At 39.2% G+C, this 21488-nt stretch overlaps 1 protein-coding gene across 4 annotated transcripts in view; it reads right to left on the reverse strand.

The window, feature by feature from the left end:
- LARP4B (La ribonucleoprotein 4B) overlaps nucleotides 1–21488 on the reverse strand; it is a gene marked incomplete at its 5' end in the record, with an annotated part of 56939 nt that overhangs the window by 15385 nt on the left and 20066 nt on the right. For 2 of the 4 annotated variants that reach the window (XM_084510824.1, XM_084510823.1), the window contains 9 exons: nucleotides 1695–1904; nucleotides 2255–2308; nucleotides 2893–3003; nucleotides 4635–4738; nucleotides 5316–5452; nucleotides 6381–6462; nucleotides 9094–9255; nucleotides 9481–9628; nucleotides 11514–14906. In XM_084510824.1, coding sequence (XP_084366950.1) covers nucleotides 1695–1904; nucleotides 2255–2308; nucleotides 2893–3003; nucleotides 4635–4738; nucleotides 5316–5452; nucleotides 6381–6462; nucleotides 9094–9255; nucleotides 9481–9628; nucleotides 11514–14906 — 4401 coding nt within the window. Of the gene's footprint in view, nucleotides 1–1694; nucleotides 1905–2254; nucleotides 2309–2892; nucleotides 3004–4634; nucleotides 4739–5315; nucleotides 5453–6380; nucleotides 6463–9093; nucleotides 9256–9480; nucleotides 9629–11513; nucleotides 14938–21488 lie in introns of those variants that run through there. The other 2 variants (XM_084510825.1, XM_084510826.1) reach the window with 2 other exon arrangements.

The following is a 21488-nucleotide window of genomic DNA, read 5'->3' on the forward strand; positions in this document are numbered from 1 at the left end:
TCATCACAAGCTAGAGATGAGAAAGTACAGTTAGCATTTATGCTGAAGCAGAAGAGGAGAGAAACTTCTGGCATATGTGCACGCCATCTCTACACGCAAACTGCCATCTTGTCTCATGAAAATTATTGCAGTATCATTGTTCCTCTTGGTCCCTATTCTCCTCACTAATAATTTCTATTCAAATATAGCTTTTTCTATTGTGTGAAACCACCACGAAGGTTCAATAAACATCATATTACATTCATGTACACAAAGTGGAGCCAAATGCTGTAAAGATGTGCAGCCAGCCAATGGCAAGATGCCTCAACACAGTGGGAGGCAATGCTCTGCCAGTTAATTCTCCTATTTTTTACTAAGAAAGGTAGAAGAACTTCAATGCTGACAAACTTTTAAAGTCTTCCCCCAAAAGCCAGGACTAGTAAGCTTTCAGGAGTACGAAGTTCCACAATAACTTCAGGCAGATACAGGCTATGTTGTGCTTGAACCTGCAGCCAATTAATCTCTATGTACATCGGTGCTACCAAATGACTCCACTATTCCACAGCAAGACTTGTGCAATAGCTGGCTTTCATTTTTCTAGAGTAAGAACCACATTCGTTTTAGCTGCTGCTTAATAACATGTCTACCTCTTAGAATAACATCGTTCACTATGCTCGTTACCTTGTCTCCTCCACATTCTTCATCCCCCTTAAAAAGCCTTCCCCTGCAAGGGCTCTGGCTGCCTTCCCTATGTGTGAAGTGTTTAGCACACCAACTTTTTAATTAGCTTGCTGTTTGGTACACAGGAAGTTTGCTCAAGTTTGTTCAAGGACACTTTCATCCTCTGCCAAAAAATCTAAAAAGCTTCTGATTTTGAAGCATTACTACCCTAGTTTTTTAGCTGCAAGCAAAGAGGCATTTATAGAGGGGACAAAGCAGCTCCAGAGGACAACATTAGTCCCTGACTCATTAACAGAAAACTATATTCATATTAATTTCCATAAGATGACAATGGAAGACTAAAATGAGCCAAGAATGTTATAATGGAGGAAAAGATGGAACACTCACTGCAGGATGGATGTCCCAAGGGAGTATAAAAGGACTTACAGCTACCACTCTAGCTCTAAGGCTTACCCTTTTTTAAAGGATTTGAAAAATACGCATTTTAAGTTTTTTTTTTTTTAAATTAACAAAATTTATTTTTTATTGCCAAAAAGATGCACAGAAAATATTTTACCCTGTTTGGCATATTCTTAAGGGAATTTAGCAGGTTAAGCTAGAACTTCCCTGCTGGAAGACCAAGACGCAAAACCATCCTCATTTATGTGATGTGATAACATTCAAGTTATTCCGTACAAATTTTTTTCTGCTATTCACGTACATATTCTGAAGCTCTAGTTTCTACAGAGGGTTTTTGACCTTTGCAGAAGGAAGTCTTTACTTGGCCATTTCCAAGAGAAAACTTTGCTAATCTCTGGAAAAAACTACTGCCTCAAAACCTGAAAGGTTAAGAAGAGGATCTTGCTCCAGTTTAAGAACAGATGCTATTCTCAATCTCGTACACCATGGAGAATTTTCAAGAACTGTTTTTCAAGAAGAATCAGCATCTTAAAACCACCCTTTTTAGGATACGTATGCTTCCCGTACCTCAAAGACTCCATACCAAAAATACCAACTTTGAGCAGAATTAACCGCTTTTTAAGTGAGAGACTTACCAAAGCAGGGTCAAGGTAGCTGTGTGTGGTTGACCAGGTCTGTGGGGCAATTAAGCTGTACAACGGAAACTGCTGTTGGGGGCTGTATACTGGAGGTAAGTAAAAGGATGTTGTGTAACGCTGCTGCGTGTAGAGGTTCATATCCAGAGGTCTATATCCATTCTTTGGCAAAAATGTGTTTATAGCTATTGCCTTTGCTTTTATCCTTGCCTGCAAAGGAGATTAAATTATTTAATACAGCAGCCTTTCAAATGTAATCAGGATGGTTCAAACTAGCAGATCTCAAACTGTACACTTGTCAGTCATTGCTCTCTCCTTCAAGGCAGGCAGGAACTGCTGAATGCTTCCCTGCTGGCCTGATGCTGGGTTGGACATACTGCTGCCAGAAAGGAGGAAAAGGAGAAGTATAACAGCATCTGCTACATTTCAAAACCAATCTCCAGGTCAAATGGCTGCTGAGATTGGACCACCTTTATATATATCAAAAAACACAAGTGGGCCCCCACAATAAAAGAACATATGCGCGCACACATGAAAATAAAACTTAAAGCTCTACTTACCTTAATGGGTTTTCCTTGGAAAGTTTTCACTTCTTCTCTAAGGTATCTGTAAGCCTTTAAAAAGTCATTGTAAAATTTGTCAAATATAGTTTAAACAAAGGCAAGTTAAGTTTTGACAGGCTAAGCCTAACAATAATTCTTGAAGTGTCCGTTAATGTTGGACTAAAGAAAGCCCTCATATTTAATCTGCATCTGGCGAGATTTAACTTATCACTGCAGAAGTGCTTCAGTAGCATTAAAACAAGATGTTAAGTCTTACAAATGAAGTGTTTCAATGCGTCATTTAAAATATCAATGCTCTTAGTACACAGTATTATAGCTTTGGCCAGGAAGCCAGGATATGCAAACAAGATAAAACTTAAAGGATTATGTTTAATAGTACTGATAACTGAGTGTTAGCTAATGGGAAGCATTACTGATTTTTAAAGGATTTTTTCTTCATAAGTTCTTATACATTTGTAATACAGCTTATAACACCTCCTCCAGGAGGGCCCATGGCAGGGGGGTTGGAGTTTGATGATCTTTAAGGTCCTTTCCAAACTCAACCATTCTATGATTCTGTAACCCAGGCAATACTCCCCAATTTCATCCTTGTTTCCTGTTATAATTTCAAATGCTTCTAAAAAAATAAGTGTTACCTGCTGTGCATCGGCTTCTGATTCAAACGTGATGAACCAGTTGTCATTATAGGCAAACTCACAGTTGATAAATTTAGGCAAATTATCTCCTTTGAAAAGTGCTTCAACCTCCTAAGGAAAGCAGTAGGAAAAGGAAGAGAAAAGTGTGGGAGAGAAGTGTACAAACAAGAAAACATCATTTTGAAACAGGATTCTAGAACTCCTGATAAGAAAAATCAAAAGCACTTTTCAGCTTACAGAACAGGAACTAAGAACTTCAGAACACCTACTCTGTTACCTCTCCAAGCTCCCTGGTAGTTTGAAGAAATATGGGGAAGCACTGTCTAGGCCATATCAAAAGCAGCTCCTGCTTGCTCCCTTGAGCTAGGGGAGATAAGCTATTTAGGCCATAGAGAGACAAGTAAATTTGGCATCAAGTGCAGAATTCTCCTGCAAAGCTGTTGCATCTTATCACTCCTGAATAAAACCACTTCTTCCGTCCTTTTGTGAGGCACCAGTGCCCACAAGAGATGAGGAAGCTGATCCAGAACAATGTCTGCATTTCCCTTGCCCCCAGATCCATGGAGCCACACAGACTTGTCCATACTGCATGGGATAGGAGATCCCTGACCTTTTGGCAGAAATTTGGAGATACACTTTAACTCAAGTGGCTACTGATTAATATATTTGAGAGCAAGGTTTATGTTACCTGAAAAACAATGAACTGATTTTTATAGAAAAGACACACCATAGGCTATTATTATTTTGCATACTATTCAATTTTGTCACTGAATGGAGTCAACCAGCATCAAAAAGCAATGCAACTTGGGAGGCCTTACAGTGTGTCAGAACACTGCTGCTTAAAAAAGCCTGACCACGCTCAGCCAGAAAATGTATCCCGTTAAGCCTGGCTGGTTAAGTCTAGATTTTCCAGTCTCACAAGTTTAAACACAATGTATAAAACACTTCAGACTTCTCTGAACTTTGTTTTTGTTCTTAAGCATTTAAGAGAGACCACCCAGTGCTAATATATCCAACCTGACAAACTGATGACAGTAAGACAATATATTATATTAAAAGCCAGGCAGTCTTTGAAAGGCTACATTTCATTTAGAAAGTTAAAAGCAGCTGATATTTTTAAGCAGTGTACATAACACATCTAACTTCTTCCCTCTGATTCCTTTGAGCATTTTTTGTGCTCCAGTCTCTCTAGGTCAATTATTTCTTCAGTGTAAGTTTTTAATCTAGCAGTCCTACTTATACATTCAAAGAATTAAGCTCACCACTCTTATACCCAATTCCACAAGCTAGCAAGATCCTTAGTGACTTGCTGACACCTCTACCTTCAGCATTGTGGGAATGTTTGCAAAGCTTTACGAACTTTACCCTGAAAAGGTGCAGCAATGTCATTTTCCATTCCAAGATTTATCTTCTCTCATCTTTGTTCGCTATTTATCCAAATAGCTAAGAGCCAAGTGTGTATGGATATGCCAGAGTCCACGAAAATTATGGGATCTCTACTAAACACATTATCATCAGTTATTCAGCCCTCTTTAGAGCTACAGATTTTACTGCAGTCTGAGTGATATGCTTCTATCAAACATTCATTATCCATACAAAAACTATGAACTGAGGCTTACAAATGCAGACAGTAATAAGAAACATAGTAAGAAATATGATGCTCTTATCAAAACCTGGAAAAAAAAAAATCTAACTCCCAAATATAAAGTAAGAAACATTCTTCTTACTGAACAGTTACTTACTTCAATGGGGGTAGATTCAGGTACTTCACGTAAAATCACAATACAGCGATTCTGATTTGGCCTAACCTTTTCTCCCTTCTCATCCACTTGGACTAAAGGCAACGCTAAGAGAGGAAAGAAAAATGTATTTTAGCTGTCAGCAATCATAATAGCTTTGCACACCAGAAGATGCTTTGGACACATTTTTACAACAAAATTGCGTATGTAAAACTTTAAATATTTCAAAATATTAAGAAATAGTAAAGACTGCTGATAACTTTCAATGTGTGAAACTGAACAGACACGTTCCTTGAACTCTCCACTCTTTTCCTACACTTCCAGACTAGGAAATCACATTTCATTAGTTATCCCTTTTAAGTTGCACATTGAGTATTGCTCTTTCTTAATTCTTACTTCAAGGGGTAGTGTCCAGTGGCCTTTTCTGAGAACCTAAATTCACATTACTCTCATTTACATAGATCATTTATCAATACCTCAAATGCGAAGTAGCTTTTACAGGGCTACTGTTCCAAAAGCATCATGATCTAAACTGGAAGATGCCTGCTCTTCAAGCTTTACAGTAAAAAGGATGACATTTTATTGTAATACTTGACAAGCAAAATGAAAAGTTATTCAAAATCCCACTTAATAGTCCTACAGCAGTAATCAAAATGTATTCAAGCATTCAGCTATTTTACTTACATCTCAGCACTTCAACAATCAAATCCATATCAGTACTGAGTTTCTTGACATGATCAAGGTTTGCTACTGTCATTATTGGCACATACTGATCACTGTCCATCTGTGATATAAGGTACATGTCACTGGCAAGATTTTCTCTGTTGGGAGAGGAAAAAATGAGGATACATCATTGACATAGCTTTTTATGATCTTTAATAAACTTGAGACAAAAACTCATTATCACTGAGTAGAAGACACATTCCTGCAGTAAGCTGTGTTTTCAGTGTTTTCAGTTTCCCAGCCCATTCACTTACCATGTTCAGCTGCTTCACCTCCCAGAAACCATGAAAATGACTTTTTTTTTCCTTCATGCAACAATATTGGCATCTTCCTGTTAAGGCAGCATATTACCCCCACAAATGTGTGATACTGGTAAGCATTTATTACTTCAAATGACCACTGATTGCAACAGGCAATGCAGGAACATATGGATTAGGAGTTTTTCTAAGTTACTAAAACAGGTGTTTAGTGGTTTTTTGTTTGTTTGTTTGTTTTAAATCTGTACGCACTGAGAACAAACGGCTTTGATAAGCTTGCATCAGTCTATACTGGAATGTGTACATTTCAAAGCCCTTAATTCTTTTAAAACTGATCATTAAAAGATAAAGGAATCTACAGATGTACATACAAAAATCCAAGTCAGTTTCAAACCAAATTTTAAAAGATTAGTTTACTCAAAGCTTATCAGATAGGTTAAACTATCCAGTTTTAATTTGCAAAAGAAACCCCGTAACAAGAGCCATTACACATCAGGTATATTTTACCAACTCTTACTTCAAAGCAATATATATGCTAGCTTAAGTTTTACCCTCAGAAGTTTCATGTGAACTTTAGGAGGTACATCAGTATGATACTCTATCATACTGAAAGGACCATCAATATGTTTTTTGTGCTATCTTCCCCAAATTCTCATCCTTCCCTATCAGTTTTAAGTGGTACTTGTGAAACACGTTAACATACATGCTAAACTTGGTATGAGATCTTGTAGCAAATTGGTGAATTACCAACATTTAGGTATATACATACCTAGATAAGCAGAACTCCAGTGTTTTTTTCAGTAATTCTCGTAGATCTTCCTGCCCCTCTGGCTGCAACTGTTCGTTTCCACCTAGAATTTAAAAAAAGATTAAATTTAGTTCTGCTATACTAAATAATAGATATTTTAATCAAGTCATCATATCTATCACTGGCTATCTGGTAAACAATTTTCAAGTTCAGTTAACATTTGAGTATTACAGTTCGCTACCCAATAAAACTGCAAAGGGAACACTTAATTTAAGACAAAAGAAACACATGTTCATAGAGATTTGAAACAGCTTTAGAAGAGCAGCTACAAACACATCACAGCAAGTACTGCATCTCATATATGTGTCTTCCAGCCTTAGGAAACTAGCCAATTTCTAGCTGACTAAACCCAAGAACACAGCAAGAAAGCAATGCAAGAGGCATATCCATTGTTTCTTCTGTTCTTGCTCTAAATTCTTGATATACTAATTCAGAACAGGTTTTAAAAGTGTAGTTATGAAATATCAACAGATGTGATCAACTAACAACAGAAATGTAATCATTAACTACCTCTCAGCAATGGAAAAGTTTTTTTCTTATATCCAGAGGCTTCCAAATTATTGCATGGAAAACAATTTTTTGTTCATTTTAGTTTGGATCCAGTATGCTACAGTCAGTCAAGTGAAAGCTACAAGTGTCAGTGGGAGAACTGTTTAAAGATCAGAACTTTTATAGATTTCTAAAAGCCACACTGAAGTGTTCAGTAACATGTCACACTATCAGGAATAGTGCGGCCAGCAGGACCAGGGAGGTGATGTAGCCTGTACTCAGCTCTGGTGAGGCCTCACCTCGAGTGCTGTGTTCAGCTTTGGGCCCCTCACTACAGGAAGGACATCGAGGCCCTGGAGCCTGTCCAGAGAAGGGCTACAAAGCTGATGAAGGGCCGGGAGCACAAGTCCTGTGAGGAGCGGCTGAGGGAGCTGGGGGTGTTTGGGCTGGGGAAGCAGCAGCTCAGGGGAGACCTTATTGCTCTCTACAGCTACCTGAAAGGAAGGTGTGGGGAGCTGGGGGTCGGCCTCTTCTCACAGATAACCAGTGATAGGACCAGAGGGAATGGCCTAAAGTTCCACCAGGGGGATTCAGGTTGGAAACGAGGAGACATTTCTTCTCAGAAAGAGCAGTCAGGCATTGGGACAGGTTGCCCAGGGACGATAAATTGGACGTGGTGCTGAGGGACATGGTTTAGTGCATGACATTGGCAGTAAGGTGATGGTTGGACTGGATAATCTTGGAGGTCTTTTCCAACCTTAATGATTCTGTGATTCTAAATGTAAGTTAGCTAAAGCTATTGCACACAAACTATTACCCTCTATGCCCTTCCCTTCTTCAGTAACTTCCATCCTTTTCTTCATCTCTCCTTAACCTTTCTTCTTCCTAATACAACTTTTTATTTCCTGCCAGTATTGTCCTTCACATGTTCTATTTCAAGGTAGATAATGCCAACATCTGAAAAATATGTATGTTGCCAGCATTCCCTTTCCCCCATCTCCTTTTTCTTGCTTGGACAAAACCTAGCAAACATTCAATAAGACCAAAACTATATGAATTTTTAAATACAGTAATGAAGAACAGACAATAGCTGGAACCACCTATATGACTATTTATCAAATAGAATAGATGCAACCTGCTGCTCAGCTGCTTTATAACACTATTCAACTCTTGTAAGAAATTAACTACTGGACAAGTAACGCATATGCAGATTAAGTTCTAACACAAGCTGAGGAAAAACATTCCCTTCTAGACTGCTAGGCACCATCAATGCAATTTCTACTTGCCAGTTATTATTTAATATTCCACAATAGCACCTTTAAGTAGAAGTGTCAAAAGAACTTTGTTTTCAGCACAAGTAAGAATGATGCCAGCAACTGTGTCTAATTTCAGGTGTCTTTATTCCAAGTATTATGGATGTTATTCTGGTCATTTAAAATACATGTTATCATCAGCTAGCCACAATAAATAAGGGGCAGACCTCTCAGGAATCTCAAAACAGAAACACCCACAGCACATTCTCCTTCTTCATCCCTTATCTCAGTTGAACTAGTAATCCTACACAAATCTAGCAGACCTTCTGTCCATTTCAGTGAAATATAAACATGGCTTAATCTCTACACTAGTTTCCAGAAGTTTCTTAAAACATGCCATCTGGTATAGACTACAATTGCTAACGGCTGTACTGAAAAAAACATGAAAGTCAAAGAAATTACATTAAGTTGTTGCTTATTTTAGCATTTTAAGTACAAGGCTCATCTTTAAACACACTGAATTTATCACATTAATACTCGTGAAAGACAAACAGTATGTGAATTTCATCTCAGTGCCTGACCCAACTAGAAGCACACAGCATAGACAGGTGGATATCTAAATACAAGCATCAGCACTACAGACTTGCATTCAAAATAAAATTTCAGAAGACAATATTCAGTTACATACAGAACCAGTTTTAACTTTTGGATGCATCTCATGAGGCCTATTCTCTTAACAGGAAGACTGTTTTCCAAACATGCCTGAGACCAAAAAAGTAGAGTTTTTCTTTTCCACTAGTATGCATTTACAGAATGCATATACTGAACAAATATATATATATATGTGTGTGTGTATATCTTTAAATGGATGTTCATTGTTCAACTCTTTTTTCTTTTAAATCAAGCCCAAACAAATATCAGCTTTCTGTTACCTGTCTGAGCGGTTTCATGCATAGACTCATACTCAGAATGATCGAGAGCCAAAGGGTTCATATCTGTCTGGTCTGACACCGAAACAGCTGGCGACGGCTCCTGCAGTTCTGTCAGCACTGCATTCTGATGCTTTTTGTCGCTGTCTCCATTGGCATCCAGTCCTGCAGTGGAGATCACAGGGGTAACATATTCAAAAATCTTCCTTCCAAGCACAGTAACATCATAGCTGAAACTAAATCTCAAGGGTCAGAGTTGCTTACATACTTGCATTCATTTTTTAAATACAAAATAGAAGTTGAAGAAGTTCTGCACTGATTTTTAACTTTTGCTTGAGCAACAGCCCAGAGACTATGCTATTTATACCTTCTTGACTATGTTATTCGTACCTTCTTTACAGGAATCTGGAGGCTGGTCTGGTATTTCTTCCCACGTTTTGCTCACGCTACCATCAGTGGCACCACTTGCTTCCAAATGTAACATATGATTTCCCCACACCTTTGCATTAGGATTTAACTCAGAAACCTTGGCTGATTCCTACAAAAGAAATTTTTATTTCGATTATGCACTTTGTGGATACACAACATACATCTGTGTGCATGCATATACATTTCAAAGAATAGTACCCAGTGTACATCTTAAGATGGTAGTGCCAGTTGTTTTCACACCTGAACATATTGACTGAATTGACAATCCAATAGTGATTTTAGATACAAAAACATCTGAATTGTGTAGAATTCATTTTCCTGATTAAGAAACACCAGAAAATACTAGCCAAGCAGCACAAAATACAACAGACATTTCACTCTTTGCTTTTGACAGACTGATGCAACCTGAACTTACCCTAGACTTTAGGCAAGTCTTTAATACATATACGCATGTTAACAATAATAACAATTTTATTTCATCTGCTTCTGTGAAAGAACAAAATAATAAAATATAAAACCATGCTTGGTTTTCCTTTGAACTCACATTAGTACATAACAAATAGTTTTAGGGAAGCATTATAGAAAACTGTGTATGAGATGTTAACTACCTTTACTTCCAGAGAAGAAACATTATTAACAAAAAGTTACGGCAGTTTTTTTTTTTTTTTTTTTTTTTTTCCCTAGGCAAGATAAAAAGGAACAAATTACCAGTTCCAGTTAAACCATCATCATCTACCTCCTTTAACCTGGATTGGAAATTGTTACATTTAATGACAATATATAGAGATATATAACTGTTATATGAGGAGTTATATTTGCACTTCAGAGACTGCTCTCTGCAATGCCAACATCTACAGTATTTTTTGTAATAGTTTTCTCTTATTTTGCTACTGTTCAAGCAAAACACATTATTTTATTCCACGTCCATATCTCTGGTATGTGTTAACATGATTAACATATTGTGAAAGAGTATTACTGATGATATCACACACTACTTAAACTGATTAAAGTTTGTTTTGCAAATTAAGGGATACTAGGAATATCATATAGTTCAAGACAAACACTTCAGACCTCCACAGAGCTTTGATAATTCTGAATATTTGCACGCAGGTAAATTATGGTGCATGGAAAACAAACCCAGATTGTAGGAAAATCTAGGGAAACTCAACTTAAAACACATGCATTGAACAGAGAAAGACCTGTTAAAAAGTAGAAATGATGTTGGACATGGTTACTTTAGTAGTAAGGATTCAAAGTGGACAGCGAATTCCACCACCTTCCATTTTTTAATGCAAAAAGCTCCCCTAACAGATAAAACTCAGCTGCTAGTGTGATCCACTGCTGGCACTGCAATTGCTGGGCAAGGTCAGGGCAGCTGCCGTAACATGGTCGGTGCAGAGAGAACAACACTAAGCACTGGCTCTGCTCAGAGGCAGAGGAAGAAGAGCAGCAACCACAGGTCATGATTTTTGCTTTCTTACCCCAGCTAGCCAAGATGCAGTCTAGCTCATTCCCCATGCTTCTCCTGCAGCCATTTGTTTCTACAGCAATCCAGAAGAAGATCTCCAGAAGCAAGCAAAAGGTTTCCTAACTGCTATCAAGCAACAACTTTAAGATTTCAGGAAACCCACAAACATTTCTTCCTATGCGAAGGTAAAGAGCACTACTAACAGCCTCCCACATACTGCACTGTTAATCTAAAGTTCATCAAAAATTGAGAATTCACAATCAAGATACTTTACCCAAGGTTTAAGCTTTCAGACAAGGTAAACAATAAAAAAGGAAAGGAAATGTCAATATTTAGTAACATTCTGTACTATTCTGTACATTGTTTAACATTACGTTTTGCAAAGCAAAGAGATGGGTCAGTTTCAGGACAAAAGAAGCTCATATGAAACTTAACTATTAGAAGAAACCAAGGTTTGACTTCGTTTATTTCAATTACAGCTTCAGCCTCAAGCTTTAACATCAAATCACTTTTGCAGGATACTTACAAACTCATCTTCATCTTGCCATCCCCAAATACCAAAGTTTTCTGGTGCTAGCAGTTGATAAGGGTATCTTCCCATGGCATATGATGCACCTGTTAAATCTGCAGTTTTGTTCTGGAAGTTTTTGCTACCTTTGTGTCGCCTGCCATTCTTTACAGTTCTGTCAGGAGTTTTATTATTCCATAAAAAGCCCATCAGATATTGACCGTTATCTGCAGCGACACAGTCGGGAAACAGCTGATGTGCCAAATCAGCACTGCCACCCTGCAGACTTACGTAGTGTGACCATATTTCAACTTGGGGATTTTGTCTGTCCAGTGTACAGGAGGAACACTCTTGGTTGCTCAATACATCTTCCGTCAGATCTAATACGCACCTCTCACTGCCTCCCTGAACTCCTCTGGCAGCAGCAGAGGCGCTGTGTATTTCATAGGAAGGAGTAGCTGCGTATTTGTCTACCTGCTCTGGGTCAACAAAAACTCCAAGCTCTCCGTTTGAGAAAACCTCATGCTCTGACTGTTCACAGCTTGTGGTCAAGTCATTCGTTGGAGTGTTTAATACGTAACTGGTATTTTTCAGTTCAGTAGGCTTGGCTTCTAGCTGCTTTAAATTCCCAGCAGTAAAAGCTTCTGCTGTGCCAGCTGACAGACTAGCAACAGTGAGGTTTTCCTCCGTTGAGTGGATGCTGACACACTGTTTTGCTTCATTCTGAAGATTACGTTCATTTACATCACACACACTTTTTTCATGAGTTTCTGACTGTACTTCAGTAACAGGCCCAGAAGAAACTTGGGCGTTCCTGAATTCTGGCTCTGGGCTGGCACGGTTACATAACTGACTCTCTTCCATCGGTTTCTGATGCACATGAGAATGCGAATTTTGACACAATGAAGGTAAGCAATCAAGGTCTTTATAAAACAGATTAGTATCTTCAGAAGTTTTAGAGTCATTTATTAATTTTACACTCTTGTACATAGAACCGTCCAAAGCTGCAGGTACAGTGAAACTAGAGCAAGTGTTCTGATCGCAAGTCAAGTCTTTATAGAAATTTAAGGTGTTGCTGTCATGACTAATAACGTTAGCATCAGAATTCTGTTTTACGTTTTCTGTCTTGTTATTAATAGTTTCATTTGGATGAACTTCACATTTTGTCTGTTTCACAGATTCTATTCTATCCCCAGCTACTGTGGCCAAGTCAGCCCCTGCATTCCCCTGGTCTTCCACTGCACGGAAGGAGCATGCAGCCTGTTGTTTGTTTTGTCTACAGCTCGAGTCCACTTTATTCATATCCTCATGTTCCACAGACACAGAAGAGACACTGCTTTTGTTACCTGAACTTGAACAGTTGCATACTTCACCTTTATTCCCTAGCGACTGTTGTGAAACCTGGAATTCCAGGCTCTTTTCCTTTTGGAATATTTCGTCTGGGCTTGTGTTATGAAGCTCATGAGATGCCAAAGTGCCACTTTCCCATGATTGAGTTCTGCTCAGTCTATGAGCTTCCTCAAGCACATCATCTTTTAGCTCAGTGCTACTCAGACAGACATCTTCCTGCATGATCCTTTGGCATACGATTTCAGTTGATGTCTTGGTTTCAGTACAACCCTTAGTTTGAGTTTGAGTATCAGAATTTTCTTCCAAGGTTTCATGCGTATCAGTCATATTCAAAGTCTCACAGCTATGCAGAACTGTACCTGTGCATTTTGCTTTATCTTTCAAAAATTCTTCCAAAGTGCTGTGATGTTCGCTTGAGTCAGGAGCAAGCTTTTGGCTATTGCAACACTTTCTTTGAAATGTTCCCTTTTCCACAGACGAGTTTTCTTCACTTGCTGGCTTTAGGCAGCATTTTTCAACAAAGTTTTCTACATGTGGACTCACCAAAAAAGAATCATTGCCTGTTTCATGCAACTGTAATGATAATTTGAAGTTATCCCTCACATTCTCTACTACTTGCTTAGTATTTACTTCCTCTGCAACATTTGAGGGATGCGTACTTACGATCTCAGAATCATCATTTTCCTCAACTTCCCCTGAACTGCATACTCCAGTGTTTAACAATACACTAGAAGTACCACCACCATTTTTCATGTTTTCTGAATTAGGGCTGCTTTGGTCCTCTTCAGCAGGATCCACAGTTTTTACGGAATCACAAGTTCCATTAAGTGATTCATTCCAACTGACAGCATTATCTGTGTCATATTCCTCCTCTTTTTGATTCTCAGCACCAACTTCATCGTATACTTTTGCTCTTAAGCCAACTGTTCCTATACTGTCAGTGTTTAACGTATCCATCTGACACCTGTCAGCCAGTAAGTTATTGTAAGAAGACCGCGTGTCCATGCTACAATATTCCTTTGTTTCATTTTTCTGCATATTTGACCTGTCCTCTTTTTCACACACAATCAATTCTTTCTGTGAATTAAACTTAGCTTCCACTTGTGCTGATTGCTGCGCTGGAAATTCCTTCCCAGTGTCTAGAGGCTGTGCCATGCTGCACATTCCTTCGTCAGTAACAGCTGAGTTATCTACGTCTGCTGCAATCTCTTCATGCACAGTAGCTGGCACATCTTCGTCCCCTCGCAAATCTTCAGCATCTACAACACAAAGGCTGTAAAACTCCCTATCTTTTGAATGCTGTCTGTTGTCTACATCAAGATAGGAAAAGGTTGGAGACGCCTGCCTATGTGAACTTGAAATTTTTTGTGAGCTGTCACTCCCGTCATCTTCAACATTTACTATCATTTCGTGCCGTCTTGAATGGTTGCATGTAACTGCACAATCATCCAGAAGATTTCTATTTAAGGAGATTTCATCCTGTAGGGCTTTGTCTATGACGGCCGGCACACATGAAGTAGAAATATGATATAGTGAACACTGCTCTTCTGCAGCTACATTTTCATTATTACTATTACTTTCTATATTGTTCATGTGCTGACCACTGCTATTATATGTTTTAGGTGCTCTTTTTTTAATAACCCCGTCTTTCTTTTCTTCACTTTTCTGCAGATTTCTGTACCCACCAGAGACCTTCAAGAGGTGACTAAAGGAACTAAAGAAGCTTAAAGGTCTGTCATATGATCTCCTAGAGCTCTCACAGCGACTGTTCTCCATGCTTTTGTATGACTGATACTTTGCTTTTCTATCCCAGAGCCCAGATTTAGAATTTGACGCTGCGCAATCACCGGTACAAACGCACTCAGTGCCGGCTATCCCAGCTGCCCCGTTAACCGTCCTTCCCACTGTACGCGGATCCTTGCTGCCTACAGTTCCTAAAATTGAAGATAAAGTTTTACTTATCCTCGAGTCTGGTGCTTCCTCTTCCACAGATTTTTGTAACAAGCCAGTTTTCTCCTCATTTGTGCTGTTACTCAACTCCTTACTGAAGCAGCAGCCCATGTTCAATTAGTGTCAAAGGAGCCTTCTCATTGCAAATCACCTTCCCCTATACACTAAGCTAGCTTTCTACTGCTACTGAGGAGACAAGCCAACACCCAGCTGCCAAAAATAGCACTTTAAAACCATGCAGGGGTTCATATGTCAGTGCCACTCAAAGTCCAAATCCCAGTTGCTGAGCAATGTTTTAGTGTTTCATCATATGCGCTGCAATATTCAAGCCAAATAATTTTCCTAATGAGATTACAGTCTGTTTACAAGTATTACCAAGTCTTACGAACTTCCATTGTTTAATTTCCTGAAGGTTCCTTCATCCAAATCATTAAAATATTTAAATGACATCTTTCACAATGTCAGCGTGCCAAAAAAGCTGCCTGCCTGCGAGCTTAACGTGATTCCCACTTTCTATACTAGGAAAAATGCAGTCTGGCTTCACATGTTTAAACCTGATTTGAAGGCTAAATTGGTGGAAGCTATTAGATCAAACAAGTTTTGTGCCATTTTCTCCTTCTCTTCCCTCCCCCTAGAGCTGAATCTACACCGAGATGACTTCTTTAGGAAAAACAGGCTAAAGATAGATAAGACCTCATGTATTCCATTGAACAGTCATTGTACGTTATCAGAAGCTAGTTCTGTTCCAGGAGTTTTTTTTATTGTTATCCGTGTGAAGAAAAAAAATCCCTCAGTGAATTACAGCACTGGAAGAGGCCTCACAATCATCTAGCCATCTTGTGGAACTGCAGCAGGATTAATTATACTTAATCTCCCCCCCAGAATTGTGTATTCTGCTACAAAAAACCTCTAAAGAATTTAAGAGGTAGTTTGACTAAATGCTGCTTCTTCCAGAAGTCTGTCACCAGTAAGTTTTGTTTATTGCATGTGAACTGACTTCCTTCTATCCTCCTGAGAGCACAGACCATCTTTATGAATGCTTTTAAATGTTGGAGGACTTCTGCTACTCTAAGTCCCTTCATATGTTAAAAAAAGTGATTCTCCTTCAAAAATAAAAGCCCAATAAAATGCCCAAACTTTTCTGTTCTAAACAGTGTTGTTCGTATTTGTCCTTACATTACCTTACGTTATTTAGATCTCTTCTCAAGTCCATCAGTATCATCTCAAATTTGGAGCCCCTCCTTCAGAGATCTTGCAGACTCTACCGCCACTCTACCCATCACTTAAAATATACCAAAAACACTGATGAAGGCAGGACAAGACAGACCCTTGAAGTACCTACTTCAAATGTTCTTTCAGCTGGACACTGATCTGAATGCTATTTTTAACTGGTTATGCACCTTACGGCAAGTTTGATCAAGATGTATTTGAACCAGACTTCCAATTTAGCCTGGTAGTTTGCCTTCATTGTATTCATACAGCAGCATAAAAGGGTACTACTGCTAATTGGAACAGTTAACTTTCAGATAACTGGAACTACATCTATTTAATTTTTACTGTAAACTATACTTGCAGGGTAATTGTTGCTTAACACATCTAGATCCATGCTTTAGTTTTCCATTTTATTTAAATATGATTGGCATTGTAACTTACTTCACAGCTGCTTTCATGGCAAGTCAAGTAGCCCACATAATAAGGCTTCAGACATGATTCAGTCTTATTTAAGTGATCTTTACAGTCCCTATCACTACTATATTGGAATTTTACGATATTTTGTAAACTAGTAAATTTTGTAGAGTTACAGTATTGCAAAATTCCAGAACTTCAGGATTTTTTTTTGTAAACCAGAGAAGCCCAAAGTCACTTCTTCCTTTCAACCTTCCTTACTTCCTTTTCTCCAACAGAAAAACCTACTACTGTTAAGATAGTAGTACATGTAGATGTTGCTTAATCGTAATTAAATTAAGCATTAGCTCTTCTTTTACTCATTCATGTCTAGCTAGTAAACAAAGTTCACATCTGTTTAATGAACCAAAAGTAAGCAAACTTTTTTTGTTCCATATTGAAGAGTGTGGGGAAAAAAAATGATGCTGCACTGAGCCACGGCAAGAAGTAAGCTGAATTAAAATCAAGTATAAAGCAGGAAAAAAAAAGGTCTTGCTATCCCAAACTGTTTTGACAACAATTTGAAAGTACAAGGTACCACTGTGCAAGTGCAGAAGCACTCTTGAAATTCAAATGTTTCACTTCAGACAGCCTCCACTGCAGTCACCATGAAGTATCCCTGTAGCAACAGTAGAGTTTACAAATTTAGCAGCATAAACCAGACTAGAGGTCAATCATCCCATAAACCTGACAGGTAATGCTTAAGGGGTAACGCCCTCCCCAGAGGTGAGAACCTCTTTTCCTAATACAGCAAGAAATGCTATTGTTCTCTTCTCTGAAGCTTTCACGAGATATTCAAACATTTATTTCAAGCAGCTTCTTACCCCACTTCTCCTACATTCTGTACACAAAAAAGCATAAAGCTATAATGAAGCTGCCAGTATAGCTTTTTCTCCCCAGACAAGCGTTCTGCTTGCAGGACAAAGGAATCAAAGGAAATGATGTTTCAGATTGTGAAGCACAGGTTACTATATATTTAAATGCCCCATACATTCAAGTGCCTTTGGCAGACTCAGATTAGTACCTAGAAAAGAACCATACTGGCTAACTTTCAGGGGAAAACTCCTACTCACCGCTAATCCTCCGACCATTAAAAAGATTACTGAATTGGCTAGGAAATAAATACATTCCCACTCAGCAAGTCCACTTTGAAATCACAGAGTAACATGAGGAAGGCTACCCTGCTCCCCGGGGTTATCTAACACACGACACCTCCCAAGCACCTGCAGCTACACTGCTCTTAAGGATAGGAAGTCTGATGCATCATTGCTGCCATCTGCTGCATTTTTTTTTAATTCTCCCCTGGGACAAAGTTATTCAAGTTGCATCCAGCTTGATTCAGACTTAAAGCTATGCCAAGGCACTCCCCTCTTTAGCATTCCCTGGAACGAAGTGCGGGGAAAGGGGGAGGGGGTTGTTTGTAAGAGGTTTTGTTGTTGTTTTGTTTGAAGAACTGCCATGGGCAAACAATTCAGCTGCTTTTAATGTCTGCATAAAGCCTCATCAGTACTTCCAAAGTTTCTAACTTCTCAGAAAACTCTCCTGCCAGGTAAAGAAGTGGCATGATTTTCCCCTCTGTGATACAGCCATTACTAAGCACAAGCTTTCTGGAGAGGAACTGAGAGCCTCTAAAAGACAGACCTGGGCAAAGTCCACTTCTCTTGTGCCTTAACAAGCAATTCTGCTATCAGCTAATGGAGAGAAAATGGCAGAAGCAGTTCAGGCAAGCAGAAGGTTCTTCTGGTTTTCCCATACTCTTATGTGCAGAGGTGCATTCGGTACACGTTCCTTTGGATTTTATCTAAGCACCTATAGCAAACACAAAGTCACATTTCTCAATGCTGTTCGTTAACTTCTGAGACTCAATAAGTCTTAAAAGTCTTCTGACTAAGCTAACACCTGCACCTGCCTTGAAAAGCACTACCAAAGCTAACAGAATTTGTGATTTAACGCTTCAGAGCCTGATTCAGTGGAGTGAGGCATTTACATTTGCCTTTTTTTCCTTTTTCTTGCAATTTTGGTTCTCGTGTATTTCTCATATACTCAATGTTTCCCTTCCCCATGTCACAGAACTGCTCTGAAGCAGCACTTTCACAGCCTGATTTTTTTTAAATTAGTATTTAAGTCATATATCCTGCATACATCTACATAGGACACCAGAAGTCAACATGCTCATTAACAGGGGTATACCTCCAACCTACTGTCATTTCTACATGTCTCTATTAACGCTCTCAAGGAATAAGGGTTTAAATCTATATATAGACTATATTTTGAAGCTGATGTCTACAAGGCTATCTGCAAAGTAACAATAGCACAAGTTAAAACAGTCCTTACAACCTTCTGACATTTAACTTCATTTATCCTTTTCCTACAGTAAAGTCATGCAACTGTAATCGGTCCTTAAACAACTGTTACCCTACACTTGGAGGCAATTACCTGATGTCATGCCCACCACCAGCTACAGGAAAAGGGCAGAGCAGCATCATGACAGACATCGTAATGACACTACTGCAGGCTGCAGGAAGACAGCTGATCAGACTGCTTAGCTTCCCCTCAGTACATCAGGGTTAAGTGGACTGTTTAAATATGCACATTTTACACATCAAAGCAATTTAAAAATAGCACTAGAAGTCACCTAAATGTGCACAGCTATTAAATACTTTTATTATATTCTAAATGTATAACTGTGTGAGAGAAAAAAAAGAACAGAGCAATATCGATGCTTCAAGATGTGATACTGCACATGTTCGGTTTAAGGTCTGATCCTCCCATCTCTTGTTTAAAGCTATTCATGACCTCTTGAATTATTAAATATCACCTACATGTTATACAAACCGTTACTTAACTCTTAATTGGCACATACTGTAGTGCTGTATGTTGTCAGATGGTCTCAGAATTATATGCTATACTGAATTTTTGCTCAGGGCCTTGTCTTAAATCTGATTTCCTCAGTCCCCTGTAAGTTCCAACAGGCTTATTTTTGAATGGGTTGCAAAAGAATTTTTGAACATAACTTAGTAGCTTGTAAGCCCAAGACATCCTTTCATATTAACTGCTGTGAAAAACTTCTTACCAAGTTACAGTCAAGTCCCATCTAAGTTTTCAAACTTGCTATTTTTTCTTGGGCTTAGAAACAATGCTTTGATTGAACTTGTATTTACAGTAATTATGAACACTGGCAAAAGCCAGCAAACCACACCAGTTTGACTTTCCACTAATAGAAACACCTGACAGCACCTGATAATTATTGAGTTAGAGACAGCATGGGTGATGTGCACATCACAATCGGACAGCAAGGTTTAGAAGACCCTCCTCTCTTAACCTCTTCCACTGGAACAAACATTTGCAGAAGCAGTTGCTGTTTTATGTCAAGAATTCCTTGTAAAGCTTAATTTCAATGTCCAGATTAGGTCTCTGATTCAGCCGATCAATGAAAGAAAATCCTTTGGTCCTTGGAAAGTGCTCTAGAGGCCACATTCAAATGACAGCACATCAGGAGAAGAGTTTAGGGTCAACACACTAGGTAAGACTTTAACACTAAAGGTTAGGTGGTAGAGAGAGGTCATACAAGCTACCTCCAACACCGGATTTGGATCTCTAGTAGCAAAGGGTTACTGAGCAAAAGTTAACTAAGGAGTGAGTGAAAAGGGAGAGGAACATTTCCCAAACACAGACTTCCCTGGGTCCAGTTTGACAAGGGCTTTCCCAAACAGAATAGTTATCAGGATACCAAAAAAAAAAAATAAAAATTAAAAAAAAATAAAAAAAGAAGAGAAACTCCAGAGAAACTGTTGTTTGAAATGAAACACCTAGCGTACTCTGATAGATATTTAAAGACAGAAGACTGCCTCCCTCACCATCAGGTTAAGACTCCGAAAATTGTTAGTAAGCAAATGACCTCTGTATCACTAACATAAGCAACCTGGCAAGTGACTTCTGGAGGGTTTTGTCATGAGTCACAGCACCAAAACTTGAGGCTGAAATCAGTCACTACTGACTATCTGCTCAGTGTTACTAACAGCAGAACACATGTTAAGTTTAGGTCCTGCCAAAGAAAGCAGACCAAATGTAGTGATAATTAGGAGAATTTAATATTTAAAGATACAATAACAAATACATTATATATTCACTCTGGGGAGGTATTTTTCCAGAATCTAAAGAGCTGCATGAAAATTCCCAATAGAAATTCTGCAGCTTTCCTCCTGAAGTGCCAGAGAAACACTCAGACTAAGTATCACCTGATCCTCGTAGAACAGCATAGCCAAATTAGTTAGTGAATGTAATTCAGCAAGTTTCTTTTAAAGGTATTAAAAAGGACTCCTAGAAATCTTGCCAGATACCATGGCACTATGGCTTCACATCAAATACACACTGGAGGGTGGATCACCAAAGATATATATCAGCTCTGTGGAAAGGGATCTGGGGAGTTTTGGTCGATGGTGAGATCAGTATGAGCCAGCAGTGTGCCCTGGAAGCCAAAAAGGCCAGCTGTACCCTAGGTGCATCAGGCACAGCATGGCCAGCTGGTCGAGGGAAGGGACTGTCCTGCTCTGCTTTGAGCTGGTGTGGCCTCACCTCGAGCACTGTGTGCAGTTCTGGGCACCTCAACATTAAATGTTAAACTGTTAAGAGTCCAAATGAGGGCTACAAAGATGGTGAAGGGTCTGGAGGGAAAAATATATGGAGTGGCTGAGGTCCCTTGGTTTGTTCAGCCCCAAGCAGAGAAGGCCGAGGGGAGGCCTCATGGCGGCCTGCAGCTCCCTCACGAGGGGAGCGGAGGGGCAGGCGCTGAGCTCTGCTCTCTGGGGACAGCGACAGGACCCGAGGGGACGGCATGGAGCTGGGACAGGGGAGGGTCAGGCTTGGTGGTAGGGAAAGGGTCTGCACCCAGAGGTGGTCAGGCACTGGGACAAGCTCCCCAGGTCACGGCACTAAGCTGCTGGAGTTTAAGAAGCATTCATACAACACTCTCAGACATGACCTGATTTTTGGGTGGTCCTGCGTGGAGCCAGGAGTTGGACTTGATGA

Source organism: Aythya ferina (genome assembly GCF_964211825.1).
Source record: "Aythya ferina genome assembly, chromosome: 2".
NCBI lineage: Eukaryota > Metazoa > Chordata > Aves > Anseriformes > Anatidae > Aythya > Aythya ferina.